The following is a 16,676-nucleotide window of genomic DNA, read 5'->3' on the forward strand; positions in this document are numbered from 1 at the left end:
ACCAAAGTCAGGGTATAGACGTGCTCAGTGGTATTGCTTATCATTGTGGATTGACTTTTTCAGTGGATAGAACCTAGGAATACCTTTTTTTTTTTTTCAAACAAATTCATATTGATACCTCCAATGCAAATCCAGCACCTCAAGACTCTTTCTCATATTCCTTTAGTCCATGTTTGTATTTCCTTTCTCTCACAATTTAACCCTGGTCCCTAATATCAGTTCAGTTCACCTGCTCAGTCATGTCCAACTCTTTGCGACCCCATGCACTGCAGCATGCCAGGCCTCCCTGTCCATCAACAACTCCTGGAGTTTACTCAAACTCACGTCCATTGAGTCGGTGATGCCATCCAACCACCTCATCCTCTGTCGTCCCCTTCTCGTTCCGCCTTGAATCTTTCCCAACATCAGGGTCTTTTCCATTGAGTCAGTTTGTCACATCAGGTGGCCAAAGTATTGGAGTTACAGCTTCTGGTCTCTAATATCAGTTACATTTATTCATATTCATATACAAAACATAATTACTACACCAGTAACACAACAGCTGACTACCTACTAAAGCTCAATATTTCTTTGTACTTGTTTGTTTCTATGCTTAGAATTATCCTACACTCATGTGGTCAAACTTTTCTTAATTTGTTTGTAGGTGGTTCAAATGACATGATAAAAGATGAATAGTAATTTGCTTAGTGTGGATGTGTCCTGATGCATTTCAGACTGAAGAAATAATGTTCAGAGATACTAAATTATAAAAGGATTTACCAAATTAATAAGAAATGGTGTATTTCTGCACAGCCGAACCTGTTTGGTGGAAAGTAGCAGAAGATGAAACTAGAAATGTAGGCAAGGGCCAGGTATGGAGATCATTTTTGTAAATGAGTTCGTGCCTTTTGCAGTATGGGGGTGAACAGTGTTCCCCCTCGTTCTTTTTAATTCTAAAGTTATTTTTAAAGTAATTTTCCTGTTTACATAATTTAGTCATATGGTTTTTCTCATGTATTTTAAACCACCTGGGGGTGAATGATTTTCTGTAAGCATTGATTTTAACACTGCTTGTTATTTGTCAAATCTAAAATATTAGTGTAGGAAGTTCTGTGGCAGTCCAGTGGTTAGAACTCAGTACTTCCACTGCCCTGGCCCACGTTCAGTCCCTGGTCAGGGAACTAAGATCCCACAAGCCATGCAGCACAGCCTAAAAAAAAGAGAAATGTTAGTATATTAAGATTCTGGTGCTCGCCAAAGTGCCAAGAATCTGAAAATAGTACATTTCTGAAATTCTAGTGTAGACATATATTGCTTTTGAAAGAAGTGATAGTCAAATTAAAAATTATCCCAGAAATTAAGCTATACAGTTGTCCCTCAGTATTTTAGGGAGGTTGGTGTCTGGACCCTGGAGCATACCAAATCTGTAGATGTTAAAGTCCCTTATATAAAATGGCATGTTTATAGGTGCCTAGAACCTCCTCCTGTACACCTTAAGTCATTTCAAGATTACTTATAATATTTCATACAATGTCAATGCTATGTAAATAGCTGCATAAATACAGTGTAAATGCTATGTATTGCCAAAGAATGGAAAATTGAAGTTTTGCATTTGGGAACTTTCTAGAGTTTTTTTTAATATATTTTCAATCCACAGTTGAATTTGTGGGTGCAGAACCCATCAATTTGGAGGATTGACTGTACTTTCTTGTTCAGAAATGGTCTGTAGAAGAATTATTGATACATTGGAAATTATCATAATGAATGACGGATTAAATACCTAAATATTTTTATGTGTGCAGTTTTAAAAAGTACATGTATATTTTTAAAGTAATAGGGCAGTACTATATTTTAGAGCAGGTTTAGGTTCACAACAAAATTGAAAGTACAGAGAGTTTCCTTAAAGCCCCTTTCCACACCCACACATGTAACCTCCTTCACTAACACCATCTCTCCTAAAGTGGTGCATTTGTTACAACTGATGAACCTGCATTGACCATTAGGATTTACTTTTGGTATTGTACATTCTATGGGTTTGGACAAGTATATCCATGACCCATATCCATTGTTGTAGTATCACACAAAATAATTTCAGTGCCCTAAAATTCTCTGTGCTCCTTCTGTTCATCCCTTCCTTCCTAACTCCTCGCAAACACTGGTCTTCTGCTGTCTGCATAGTTTTGCCTTTTCCAGAATGACGTGACCCCTGTTCTAATTTGTACTGACTCTTGCCCAGGTTCAATTTTAACATTTGCAGTCTATTGTTAAAATGTTATTTCTCTTGTCCACACAGAGCAAGTTAATGACATAGATGCTTCTATAAAAACTCATGAATGTTTCAGGTACATACTCCTATAGCTCATTTTGAAGATAAATAGATTAGTTTGCTTAGAGGGATTATTTTGTATTACAGTGGTAGGAAAAAGGAGAGGTTAAAAAAGCAGGCCTTTGCTAGACTGGAGACCCGTGAATGCCAGATTAAAGAGTTTAGTCTATTATTTTGACAGTGATTTGAGACTACAGGGGTTGTTTGGTTTTGGTTTTTTCCTTCTCTTCTTTTTTTTAAGCAGTATTTTAGGAAAGCTAATCACAACAGCAGCAATGTCTAAGTTGTGTGGATTTTCTTTCCTTTTTTTTTTTTTTGAGAAGGTGGAGACTGGAGACTTGGAAGATCAGTTAGTACATTTATTGGGCTATTTTACGTGTGCACTGTGGAGTTTCATTAGAATTAGCAGGGTATCAGGTAAGAGGTATTTCAAAGGATTTAGTGGCCCAAGTGTTGGAGGAAAGGAAGATAAAGAGAAAGGGATAACTCAGATTTGATTGAAGTGACAAAAATGCATAATAAATCCATGAATAAGAAAGACCCAACAAGGGAAAATGAGTTTTAGATTGTGGAAGAACACTTGGTTGAATTTGTTGAAGACCACTATTCAAGAGACAAAGAGAGAACTAGGATGTAGAACTTGGAAGTTACACATTGAGAAGTAATTGGTTGAAACTGTGAGATCTGAGGAGTTCTCAGAACAAGAGCATAGTGCTTAAGACTCAGTCTCAGCATACAGCCCCATTTAGGGAATAGCAGTAGGAGATAGAGCCAAACAAGGCAAAGAGAAAGAGTCCCTAAGAGTTGGAAGAGAATCAAGGAAGAACAAAGGTTTTAGAAGTGAAGTAAAGAGTTTCAGGAAGCACATCATTGCTGTTAAAGGCAGGAGAGATTTTTGAGAATGAAATCAGGAAAAACATGATTTATTCTTACATATCAGCTAGCTACTTGTAAAATACTTTTTGAAGATACTTTTCTCATAATTTTATCTTTCTTAATTTCCTCCTAGTAATTCATCTGATTATTAAAAGTTGTATGTGCTTGTTATAGAAAATTTGGAAAACATAGGCACAAAGAGGAAATTTAAGATTTTCAGCAGTCTCACTACTGAGAAAAACATTCAGTGAACATTTTGTTGCCTCGTCTTCAAGTGTCATTTCAGTTTGTGTATACTAATGACGTTATTTTTTCCATACACGAAAGTCTCTCTCTTTCACTTTATCATGAATTTTTTTCCTTTGACATCAAATAATCTATAGTAGTATCTTTAATGGCTGTTTCATGTTAGATTTTATAATATCAGTTGGTTTAGTTGTTCTTACTTTTGAATATTTATACGTTTTAATTTTGTTTCCACCATTTAGTTGACTGTTTTTCTGCCCCAGCATATACTGTGATAAGCAGATTCTTGTGATGTTCTAACTTTGCATCTCTTTCTGTGCTTTTAGGGCTCTTCTAATGGGTTAGTGGGATCCAATAGTCAGCCATCACTACCTGGCCACCATGTTAGCTATATTTTTCTTAACAGATTTCTCTACAATGAGTTAAGAGTCATGGTAACCTAGACTGAAAAGTAAGGAGCAAACTTGCTTCACTTGTATGTAGTTATTAGGTTCTGTATCTTTTTAAAGGTAGAAAGTTTGGTTACTGAAAAGTCAGTGAGACACGGGAAAAAAGTGGTTTTAGAGACTAAATTTATGAGTTTGTGAGATGAACTGATAAAATATTTATTAATACAAGCAGTAAACATTTATGAAGCATCTTTTTGATCACCCACTAAGTGTGAAGCCAGGTTCAAGGTTATAGATTACTCTTAAAAGCACTGCCTCGCATTTTTTTCCTCTTTTGGTATTTAGCCCATGTGAACCATGTCTTCTTTTTCTTCAGTAATGGTAAGCACTGTGTTGATAATGACTGTTGTTGTTTTTTTATATAACAGTACTAACAGTGCTGTGTCTGCAATCAGTATCCACAAATATCTAAGTGAGAAAATAGAATCTCAGGGTTTGAGAGTAAAAGAAAAGACCAAGCAAGATGTAGTAGGATGTAGCAGGATGAGTTATCACTATGCTTTATTTTTAAATAGGAACCACCTCATTTAAAAGTAGCAAAGAGCCACTGGTGACTTCACCATGCCTACTCTGTACTGTGGTAGATCTTAGATTTGCAAGGAATATATGATTTGATCTCTCTAATCATAGTTGAGAATCAAATTGAGAAGGAAAGGCAAGGAATTAGTGTCATATACTGAATGAATCAAGAACATGGGTATATAGAGAGGTTAGCTTTGGAACAGAGGCGGAAGTCTTTTTTCTTCTGGAACTGGAGGAAAAAATTAAAGGAAGATAACTTAGAATTCAGAAAGATTTTGAGACAGCAGATTTTTTTTTTTAACCAAAAGAATGGGGCTCTGGACATTGAAGACAGTGACCTCTGGAATAGTGCTTATCAAATTTTAATGTCCATAAAAATTCCCTCAGAATCTTCTAAAGTACAGATTCTGGTTCAGTTTGTCTGGAGAGGAGTTCTGAGACTACATATCTAGTAAGCTTCTAGTTGTTGCTGATGCTGCTGATTTGTGAGTCACATTTTAAGGGCAGGGCTCTAATATTAGGCTTCCATAATCTGGTAAATGAAGAGCCAAGCTGAGAATGGAAAATAGAGAATCAGACATTTGAGGAATGTGGGAAAGATTTAGAATACTTAATGTGACAAATTTAAAGGTGATAGAAAATCCCAAATCACTAAGTTGCAGTAATGTATTCGGTGTGAACTTAATCCTAAAAATTGAAATTTCCTTGGATAGTACGTTATTTCCAGCAAGTAGTTTTTGTTTTTTATTTTTTTTGTAATTGAAGGATAATGGCTTTACAGAATTTTGTTGTTTTCTTTGAGACCTCAACATGAGTCAGCCATAGGCACATGTATCTCTCCTCCCTCTTGAACCTCTCTCCCTGTTCTTTTAAAAATATGATTGGACTATCTAAAAGAGAAAAACCCTTAGTTTTAAAACATGTCAAAATCATGAACAGTCCTGAAAATATATATAATATCAGTGTAGATGTTGATTTGTTTCCAATAAGTAATCATTATTTTTCTTCTTAAAATTTTATCAAAATGTCTGAAGTATTTGAAAAACTTTTTTCTGTTTATTTATTTATTTATGTTGTTGTTATTGACTGCACCACACGGCTTGCAAGATCTTAGTTCCCTGACCAGGGATTGAACCTTGGGCCAGGGCAGTGAAAGCTCTGAGTCCTAACCACTGGGCCACCAGGGAATTCCTGAAAAACTTACTTTTAGTACTTGTCAATATTAAGAGCAATCCAAAAGTATATCTATTCTCAGGTCTATTTAAAAACTTAAAAGTAATTTTAAAATAAGTTTTGAAAACTAAACCTTAAAAAAGAATATTAAATAAGATAATGTATACATTATATTGATTTTATGGTCTTAAACCATAGCACTGGTCATGATAAATGGAGCAAACATATGCATTTCCTTGGGTACCTACTTTTATTTCCCTATAACTTTTTAACCTAAGGCAGTGTCAGTTATATATATTAAATATAACCTCACCCAAAGATACCAACTTTTGTTTCCTCACAGACAAAAAACTGAAATTCATGTAACCAAGAGCTATCTTTTTATTCTTTCCATGACTATATATGTCCTTTTTATAATGGTTTAAGTGACAGAAATAAACATGTATTTGTCATCATCCAGAGGCTTTTGTATATCCTTTAACCTGTTTGTTTGATGGTTATCCCATAATGTATAACAGACAAGGATAAATTAAAAGCATATTTAACACAGGGAACTATATTTAATATCCTGTGATAAACCATAATGGAAAAGAATATGAAAAAGAATACATACATATAATCAAGTCACTTTGCTATACAGCAGAAATTAATACAATATTGTAAATCAACTATCAATTTAGTTCAGTTGCTGAGTTGTGTCTGACTCTTTGCGATCCCCTGGGCTCCAGCATGCCAGGCGTCCCTGTCCATCACCAACTCCTGGAGCTTGCTCAGACTCATGTCCATCGAGTCAGTGATGCCATCCAACCATCTCATCTGTCGTCCCCTTCTCCTCCTGCCTTCAGTCTTTCCCAGGATCAGGGTCTTTTCCAATGAGTCAGTTCTCCACATCAGGTAACCAAAGTATTGGAGTTTCAGCTTCAGCTTCAGTCCTTCCAATGAATATTCAGGACTGATTTCCTTTAGGATTGACTGGTTGGATCTCCTTGCAGTCCAAGGGACTCTCAAGAGTCTTCTCCAGCACCACAAGTTCAAAAGCATCAATTCTTCGGCACTCAGATTGCTTTATGGGCCAACTCTCACATCCATACATAACCACTGGAAAAACCATAGCTTTGACTATACGAACCTATCAACTATATTTGATAGTTTAATTTTTTCATTCAATTTTATATTAGTCTAAAATCTTAATTAAGAGTCTGGAATTATAAATAATATAAGATTTATGGCATTATAAAAATTGATCCCTATTAATAAAGATATTATCTATTATGAAATTTAATTGAACATGTGATTTTGCAATTTTATAATTTGAAAAGGGGTAATGTTAAGGAATCCAATCAGTGAAACCAGTAGAGGAAATTTAGGAAATTTAAGTTAATTAGGTGTTTCCTGAGAGGATAAGTTCAAATTTGCTCAAACAATTATACTATTATTTTTACACGGTGATAAAATGTGGGCAAAGACAAATAGCTGCCTTCTACTGAGTCTGATTTGTCCGAAGAGCCATCTTAGGTAGAATTTTTATGTGAGCTTTTTCTGTACAAGTACATGCCATGTATTAAAAACTTTTAAGTTTATGAACAGTTTTTTCCTTGTTCTTTAACCTAGTAACCGAGGTCATTAATTAAACTCACAGTCTATGCTTTCCCTTGAATGTGCAAAAGTAGGAGACAAAACTTGTTATATTTGGTATCACAACTGTGCTTTCTTAAAGTTTGCATAGAAAATGATTTGAAAAAACATACAAAGATATTTCAGAAGGTGATTCTGGAGGTAATTGGAATAAACTTTTTTAATGGCTGTCATTAAGAGGCAAGGTTGAAGTTCAGGTAAAACCAGAAAGAACCAGTAGAAAATGAAGGTCCAAAAACTGGAGGCTGGAGATTAAGATAAATTTAGTATGAGCTCGATAAAGGCAGGAGTGTAGGTGGTTTCTGAGAGAGTTAGCTATTAAAAGGTGTTGCCCTGATAATTTGCTACTATCTATACCAAGGTAGAATTAAAACTATTTTTGTGATGTCCTTAACACTCCTTGCCAAAAGCTGAACTAAGATGTGTTAGGTCAAAGAAATGTTTTTATGAAAAATATATTAGGAGTCAAGTCCAAAGGTTAAGAGTTACTAAATAGCGAGATTAAAATAGTAGATTAGAGTATGTGAATTTCAAATCGTTGTTAATATTAAATGTGAAACTCACCTTTTATAACACTTTCATTTCCTACAAGGAATTAAATGAATTAAATTTTAAGACATTAACTTCAAACACTGAAAACTAAGAGTCATAAGATCCTCTAAACAGACTGCTTCATATTTTGTAAATTTAGCTCACAACTTTTGCAAACTATATGTGTACTTTTCCCTTTTATGCTAACTCATTCCTTTTCCCTTGTTTATTGTTTAGTCCCATCAAAGCTTATCCTGATGATAATAATTTACCTACTTTTGAGAAAGACCATAAAGGACCTCTCATGTTAATAATAATTGGTATGTCCTACAGTCTGCTTTCAAATATTTGCAGATTTTTCTACAGCAGAATGTAATTCCTGACTGACTACTTCTAAACTTTGGAAAATGCCACACTAGCAGATATATTCTCTACTCCTACTACCACCCACTTTATCTGCACCCTCATTACCACTATCACGAGTTGTATTCACTGTCATACATTCTAATGTTCTGTTCTCTAAGTAGAACAGTTTGGTGGAGAGTTTCGTGGAGAATGGATATATTATTTGTATGGCTGCAGCCCTTTACTGTTCACCTGAAACTATCGCAACATTGGTAATTGGCTATATTCCAATATAAAAAGTTTTTTTTAAAAGAGATTAATTACAGAGTAAATCTAATGTAAACGCATTCCATACTGGAGAATTATTTCTGGATTATTCGTGATATTAACTGGGTTAGTATATTTTCTTTTAATGTATCTAATCAAAAGTTGACTGTAATTGGTTTCATTTTTATTCCATTGTGTCCTTTTCATGGGCTTCCCTGGTGGCTCAGCTGGTAAAGAATCCGCCTGCAATGCAGGAGACCTGAGTTCCATCCCTGGGTTGGGAGGCTCCCTCCTTTTCATATTGACTACTATAAAATCAGTCATCGTTGTTGTTTAGTCACTAAGTCACGTCTGACTCTTTGCAATCCTGGCGGACTATAGCCCACCAGGGTTCTCTGTCCATGGGATTTCCCAAGCTGGGATACTGGAGTGGGTTACCATTTCCTTCTCCGGGGGATCTTCCCAAACCAGAGATTGAACCCATGTCTCCTACACTGCAGGTGGATTCTTTACCACTGTACTCCCAGGAAAGCCTATAATCAGTCTCAGAAATTATAATATTGGATTTTGAGGAAAGTAAAATCAGACCTTTTTCTGCTGAAGCACTCATTACTTCTCACTGGTATTTTGGGGGTTACTTTTTGAACGACTTAGTAGTTTTCTCAAAAAATTTGATGAGGAATAAAGTTACTTGATATCTATTTGATAATCTTAATCTTGTAATAGTCAAATAGCTGAGAAGTTTTCAAATAGATGTATCTGTAATTTTATTGTATTTCATTGCTATTTGACACTTGACAAAGTTTGCTAAGGATACCTGAGAAGACTTACAGTTCACCGCATGTGTAGATTTGATTGTGTCTTTAAGCTCCAAATAAATATAAGGACAGTAAATATAATTTCTTGTCTGTTCACTCAGTTTTTAAAATGTTCTGTAGCCATGATCAGTGTGAAATTATCCAGAACAATCAAGCCCATTATTGGTGAAGGATTCTTAACCCTTGAATCATGCTTTTACGTAGTTCTTTAACTATGATTAGGTTGAGTTTCAAAATTCTATTCTGGTACTCTTGTACCTTACAGATCAAACTGGGTATGTGGAAAACGAGTTGGAAATTATAAAGTACTAGGCATATATAAAGTATTATGTTTTTGGTTTTAACTGAAAGATCTCTCATAAACATCTCCTCAGGGAACCATGATATAGATTATATTTACATTTGGGCTGCAGATTATGAATAGTAAATTTGCCTCAGTAAGAAGAGTAAAGTGGGATGCTTGCTGGTTCAGTGACCTTCAACTGGCATTTATTGTCCACTGCTCAGAGATGGCAGAGTGTGACAGGCCATGCTGCTGAATCAGAAATGGTCTTTCCTTTATTCAAGTCATCATTTCACTCTTTTTGTCATTTGCATTCTTTCCTTCCTAGCTGCCAGTTGTGTACTCTAGGAAGGTAAGGTACAGAAAACTTTTAGGGTAAGGTTTAAGAAACGGAAAAAAAATTAGCATTTATATCATGGCACGAAAAAATACTGCTAGTGTACCGTACTATATGTGGATGTTTATTTGTATCATTGTCTATTTGACACATTTATTAATTTTTTCTTTTAACCTGAATTTCATAATTAGGTCTAAATTATTCTGTCATATTCATTACCAAGTAGACTTAACTACTTTTGCTAATTTGTTATTCCATTTTTATAGTTTTCAGCATATGATTTCATTCCATCTCCAAAATTAAAGCCATCTCAAGGAATGCCAGTCAACGATGATTTATGTTTTAGCAGAAAAAGAGCGTCAAGAACCGTATTTCAGAATAGTCGGGAATGTAACCCAGATTCTCTTCCTATATGTGCTGCTGGTAAGTGAAAGTTGCAGGTACTGAACATGTTGAACTAAGTTAAAGATTTCTCTAATCTTCATAGTTCATTCAGAACCTCTTAGAATTTATAATCTGGTAGACAGTTCAAATTCAATAATATTTGTTAAAGACCTGATAAGAGTGGACAGTTTGACGCAATTGTCTCATAAGATCCGGGAAGGGTTTCTCACTGAAATCTTTTTTTTTTCAATGTAAGCGATATTTGCTTCATCAACAAGCCATGTTTACTGAGTATATCCTGTGTACAGATATGTTTCTAAGTATGTGCAGATGCTTTTCTAAGTACTGGGTATATTTGTTGTTGTCCATGGACTGAAGCCTGCCAGGCTCCTCTGTCCATAGGATTTCCTAGGCAAGAATACTGGAATAGTTTGCCATTTCCTTTTCCAGGGTATCTTCCCAACCCAGGGACTGAACCTGTGTCCATGCTTGGTAGGCGGATTCTTTACCACTGAACCACCATGGAAGCCTGAGGATATAGCAGTCAACAAAATAGGGAAAACTTTCTGCCTAATTGATCTTACATTCTAGTTGGGGCAAAGCAAACATTAAATAAATGCAAAACAGAGTAAATTAAATGGTGATAAATGCTATGGAAAAAAAAGGCGAAGAAGAGGAATATAGAGGAGGGCCTATTTTAAATAGTGTGATGAAAGAAGGCCATATTGAGAAGGGAATATTTGGAGCAAACCACATAGATACCATGAGAGAACAGCAGATGATTCCAAGAAGAGGGAACAGTGAGTGCAGAGTACAGGACATATTTGAGAAAGATCAAAGAAGCTAGTAAATCTGGAATGAAAAGAGTAAGGGAAAGAAACGTAGAAAATTAAATTGAAGAGAATAATATGGGTTCCTATTTAAGGCCTGATAAACTATTGAATGGGCTTCAAAATATTGAAGAATATTTTGAGGAAAGAAGTAACATCAGTTGGCTTGCTTTCCAGACTTGGGGGATGTTACATTTGAAATAGATCAGTGCAGTCAAGGGAGAAAACATGGAGTCTGTTGTGTTCCATGCTGGAGTCAATGGAGGTTTTGACCAGTGCAGCAGTGATTATAGCGAAAAGTGATTGCATCCTGATTATAAGTCAAAGATACAGTTACTATGATTTGCTGATGGGTTGTGTAGGAGTATGAGAGGGAAGTTGAAAGAGCTCTAAGGTTTTTTTGGCCAGAACAACTGGGAAGATGTTTAGTTGCCTAAAGTCAGTGTTATAGAAAGTGAATATTATATTATTCTGAGGACATTGTTCCGTCATGGGTCTTATCAGTTAGAAAAATCATTAAAGAGGAGATAACACTTGACTGCATCTTTTTGGGATATATGTATGATTCTAGATGTTAAGGGGAGGTATGAGGAGAGCAAAGGCTCACATTCGGAATGGGCTTGAGATTTCTGACAGCAGTGTAAAGGCAAGATTCATTTTAGATGGTCAAAGAGAAATTGGAATGTGGGGAACCCTTGTGTTCTAGATTCAAAAATTTGAGCTAGTACTTGTAAGCTATAGGGAGCTAATGGAGACTTGTTTCGTTAAAGAACAAAGCAACTAGGGTGACAAGGTTGTTTACAGATTGAATAGAAATGATTAATGAGAAAAATATGATGATGACATAAAATAGAAAAAAGGGGAATAGAAAAAGATTTCTAGACTTAGCACCCAGGTAATTAGAAAAATGGTAATGTGTTGACAAAGGAAATCATTTAGCAGTGGAAAGTGGAGTATGAGATAAAGATTGAGTTTGTCTTTTACTTAAGATCCAAATGATACCAGTTATTGAAATTTATTGGCTATGACACAATGTTTAGAAAACATTGTTACCCTAGGAGAATTTGTAGATCTTTATGCAATAAAATTCTGTAATATTTTCATATAAAAATGAAGTCTTACAGTGATTGTGTAGTTGAATGTTTATTTGACAGAGAAAAAGAAATGCAAGAATATATCCAGTTAAGTTTGAAGCATTGCTTGGGATTTTTATAAAGCCTGTGTTTTTTTTTGTATCATCTAGAATTTCTTACCTAACTGTACAGATTTTAAATAGAGAATAAGACAGCATGTAACTTAATGTTAGGTTGAATGATATAAATTATAAGTACTATAGCGATTCAAGAAAGGAAGAGATCATAGGTATCGAAGTGGTTTATGATAACTCCAAGAAAGAGGTTGAACTTGAGCTGAATTTTAGAGAAGAGAAGGGTTTGAGGGAGGGTTTGTGGTTGGTAGTGAAGCAAGATTTAGGGAGAAAGTGTAACCAGAGTATTTAATTCAGTTCAGTTGCTCAGTCATGTCCAACTCTTTGTAACTGCATGAACTGCAGCACGCCAGGCTTCTGCTTCCCAGTCCATCACCAACTCCCAGAGCTTCCTCAAACTCATGTCCATTGAATCGGTGATACCATCCAATCATCTCATCCTCTGCCATCCCCTTCTCCTTCTGTCTTAAATCTTTCCAGCATCAGGGTCTTTTCCAATGAGTCAGGTCTTCGGATCAGGTAGCCAGAGTTTCAGCTTCAGCATCAGTCCTTCCAATGAATATTCAGGACTGATTTCCTTTAGGATTGACTGGTTGGATCTCCTTGCAGTCCAAGGGACTCTCAAGAGTCTTCTCCAACACCACAGTTCAAAAGCATCAATTCTTCGGTGCTCAGCTTTCTTTATAGTCCAACTCTCACTTAACTAGAGTATAGAGTTAAGAATTAACTTAGCAGACATCCAGTTCATGCTGAATAAAGGGGCTTGAAATCATAGAATTATAAACATCAGAATTATAGAACTGCATACAAGGAATTTTATAGAGAATTAACTAAACATCAGAGAGGTCAATATCACCTTTTTTCAATTCAGGCTTATTCCCCTGGCTGGGAATAACCTTAACGAGTTCCAGGTGGGAGGGAAGGGATCTGGAAAATATACCTGGGTAAGCTTGGAAAGTACGTGAATATGTGTTACATGTTAAGAAAGAAAGAAAAAGAGTCTCACAGTATACCTTTTTGAGTAGAGTGTAAATTTACTACAAATCCTGGGAAGAAGGAAATCAAGGTCCAGAGAAACCTTCCATGGTGAGAGAGGGGAACATATAGGAAGAAACTGCCTTTGTATATATTTTCAACATATTTTTCTTTTCTCTGTACCTGAATAGTCCGTCTTGTGTCCTTTAACCCCTGTCACTAATCAGATCTGCCAATAGCAAATCTGATTGCAGGCAAATCTTTATTGCCTGCCTGGCTTAATGTACATATACTTTTGTATTTATTCCCACACAAAGGACACCAACATTTGTGAAATTAGTTGTGTTCATGAAGTAAACTTTTGATTTTATGTTTTTCTTCTCCTTCCAAAGGGACTAGTGGGACTCATCAGACAAATCTCTCTGGGAAATGCGGACACCTTGGATTTTCACAGATATGTGGTAAAACTGGCAGTGTGGATTCTGACTTACAGTACCTGGGGACAACTAACAGTCATCAAGATAAAGGTTTAAATTCCAACTTTATTTGAATACAAATGATTTATAAATATTTTGTGGGGTTTCCAAATCTAATATGTTATTTTATATAATTATACTTACTACAGAAAGGGATGTTTTATTTTTAATAATAATTTTAATCAAATTTTTCATAACTGTTAAACTGAAACGTTAGGTTTAGTACTCTTGATATAAATATGACTAAGTAGAAACTTTAGAAACTCATCGTAGAGATGAACATTTTCATACCAAGTAATTGAAAATAAAATTATCCCATAAGGAGTACTGTGGTAGCAGAAGACAGTTATTTTTTTTTTAATTTATTTATTTAGTACTTTACAAGATTGTAGTGGTTTTTGCCATATATTGACATGAATCAGCCATGGGTGTACATGTGTTCTCCATCCTGAACCACCCCCCCACCTCCCTCCTCATCCCATCCCATCCCTCAGGATCCTCCTAGTGCACCAGCCCTGAGCACCCTGTCTCAGGCATCAAATCTGGACTGGCGATCTGTTTCGCATATGATAATATACATGTTTCAATGCTATTCTCTCAGATCATCCCACCCTCTCCCTCTCCCACAGAGTCCAAAAGACTGTTCTATACAACGGGGTCTCTTTTGCTGTCTCACATATAGGGTTATCATTACCATCTTTCTAAATTCCATATATATGCGTCCATAACAGTTTTCAATTTTAAATCTATTTAGAATTTATTATGTCTCCTATTAGGACCCATGATTGCTTACCTAGCTATCATTTTAGATATCTTACATATTCATAAGAGAGAACAAGATGGAGAGTTTGAGGCTGGCTGCCAGACACATGAATTTTGGATTTGAAGGCATGTCTTCTATTTCTATGCTAGTTAATAGCTATAACAGTTATTACTTAGAAGTAGGATAAAATCAGAAATTTTGGAGATATTTTGTTGTTGTATATCCTTTACTAAAATTTTCTGAGTGATTGGGATGTACATCTGTCATTATTTATTGATGAAAAAACAATGCTTATTTGAAATTAGTAAAGAAGATAGAGTTAATATAGCACTTCCACTTTAGCCACCCTTTCTTCCACCCACTCCAAAGGGCCACATGACTACATAAAGTTTTTCTTTATGGTGTTATTCACACTAAGATAGTTTATCTCTATTGTTTAGTTTATCTTTCTTAATGATAGAGATTTTTTTCCTCAAATCTGGGCAAGATACCTTTGAGACTGCTGATTAGTAGAAATAGAGAGGCTTCTCTGTGTTGCTTCATCTCTTCTGTTTCCATATATCCCTGAATGCTTATGTTAGCTTTGTAAACAGCCTCCACTGTCAGTGTTTAATCAGATCTTCAGAGTGTCTTTGGTTTTGGTAACCTCTCAGAATACCTATTAGATCAGCTACTAAAGGAATATTATGTTTTTCTAAAGTCAAGATTTAACTTACTAGTAGGTTGTATATGTAAATTTGTGACTACTTAAGTCTCCTATAAGGTTTAGTTAGAGGTAGAGGTCCTAAGCATGTTAGATATGAATTAAAAGTAAACAGTATATGGCATACATAGTCAAATGATACAAGCCATACATACATACATGGCTTCCCTTGTGGCTCAGATGGTAAAGAATCTGCCTGCAATGCAGGAGACCCAGGTTCGATCCCGGGGTGGGAAAGATCCCCTGGAGAAGGAAATGGCAACCCACTTCAGTATTCTTGCCTAGAGAATTTTATGGACAGAGGAGACTGGGGGCCACAGTTCATGGGGTCACAAAGATTGGACAAGACTGAGTGACTAACACATATACAGTCATTTATGTCTTCAGAAAAATGTTTTATTTGTTATATAAATAAGCAAGGTCTGTTGTCTTGGAAACTCTTCAAAAAGATATAAAGAAAATTGGAGGGAACCTCTAAAAAAATGACAGATTGCCTTTTTTAAAGTTGAAGTGTAGTTGATTTACAGTATTATTTGAGTTATAAGTGTACAGTGTAGTGATTCACAGTTTTTAAAGTTATATCCCATTTATAGCTATTATAAAATATTGACTATATTCTTTGTGTTGTAAAATATATCCTTGTAGCTTATTTCATATATGATAGTTTTATATCTTTTCTTATCACTTATTTTATATCCTATCTCTTATTCCCCTAACCCTATATTGCCCCTCCCCCCACCCCTCTCCCTACTTGTAATCTTAGTTTGTTCTCTGTATCTGTGAGTCTGATTTTTTTTTACTATCTTCACTAGTTTGTTGTATTTTTTAAATTCATATATGTGATATAGATTGTTGCTTTTCAGTCGCTGAGTGTCTGACTCTTTGCAACCTCATGGACTGTAACATGCCAGGCCCCCCTGTCCTTCATTGTCTCACGGAGTTTGCTCAGATTCATGTCCATCGAGTCAGTGATGCTGTCTAACCATTTCATCCTCTGCTGCCCCTTCTCCTCCTGCCTTCAGTCTTTCCCAGCATCAGAGTCTTTTCCAATGAGTTGGCTCTACACATCAGGTGGCCAAAGTATTAGAGCTTCAGCTTTAGCAACAGTCCTCCCAATGAATATTTAGAGTTGATTTCCTTTAGGATTAACTAGTTTGATCACCTTGCAGTCAAAGGGACTCTCAAGAGTCTTCTCCAGCACCAAAATTCAGTTCTTTGGTGCTCAGCCTTCTTGGTAGTCCAGCTGTCACATCTGTACATGACTGTACTTTTGACTATATAGACCTTTGTCAGCAAAGTGATGTCTCTGTCATTTCTGCTTCAGCGCATCTGCTTCATTCTTCTGGAGCTATTAGTAATTGCTGTTTGTTCTTTCTCAGTAGCTTATTGGATACCTTCCAACCTAGAGGGCTCATCTTCCAGTGTCATATCTTTTTGCCTTTTCATACTGTTCATGGGGTTCTTGCAGCAAGAATACTGGAGTGGGTTGCCATTCTTTCCTCCAGTGGACCACTTTTTCTCAGCACTCTTAACTATGACCATTCCGTCTTG

General features: G+C 35.7%; 1 protein-coding gene across 3 annotated transcripts in view; it reads left to right on the top strand.

Moving 5' to 3' along the window:
* Positions 1-16,676, top strand: part of FAM179B (family with sequence similarity 179 member B) — a 76,028-nt gene that overhangs the window by 3,979 nt on the left and 55,373 nt on the right. For all 3 annotated transcript variants that reach the window (XM_013973177.2, XM_013973178.2, XM_018066410.1), the window contains exons 2-3: positions 10,054-10,210; positions 13,576-13,710. In XM_013973177.2, coding sequence (XP_013828631.2) covers positions 10,054-10,210; positions 13,576-13,710 — 292 coding nt within the window. The remainder of the gene's footprint in view (positions 1-10,053; positions 10,211-13,575; positions 13,711-16,676) is intronic.

This window comes from Capra hircus, chromosome 21 (genome assembly GCF_001704415.2).
Source record: "Capra hircus breed San Clemente chromosome 21, ASM170441v1, whole genome shotgun sequence".
NCBI classification, from domain to species: domain Eukaryota; kingdom Metazoa; phylum Chordata; class Mammalia; order Artiodactyla; family Bovidae; genus Capra; species Capra hircus.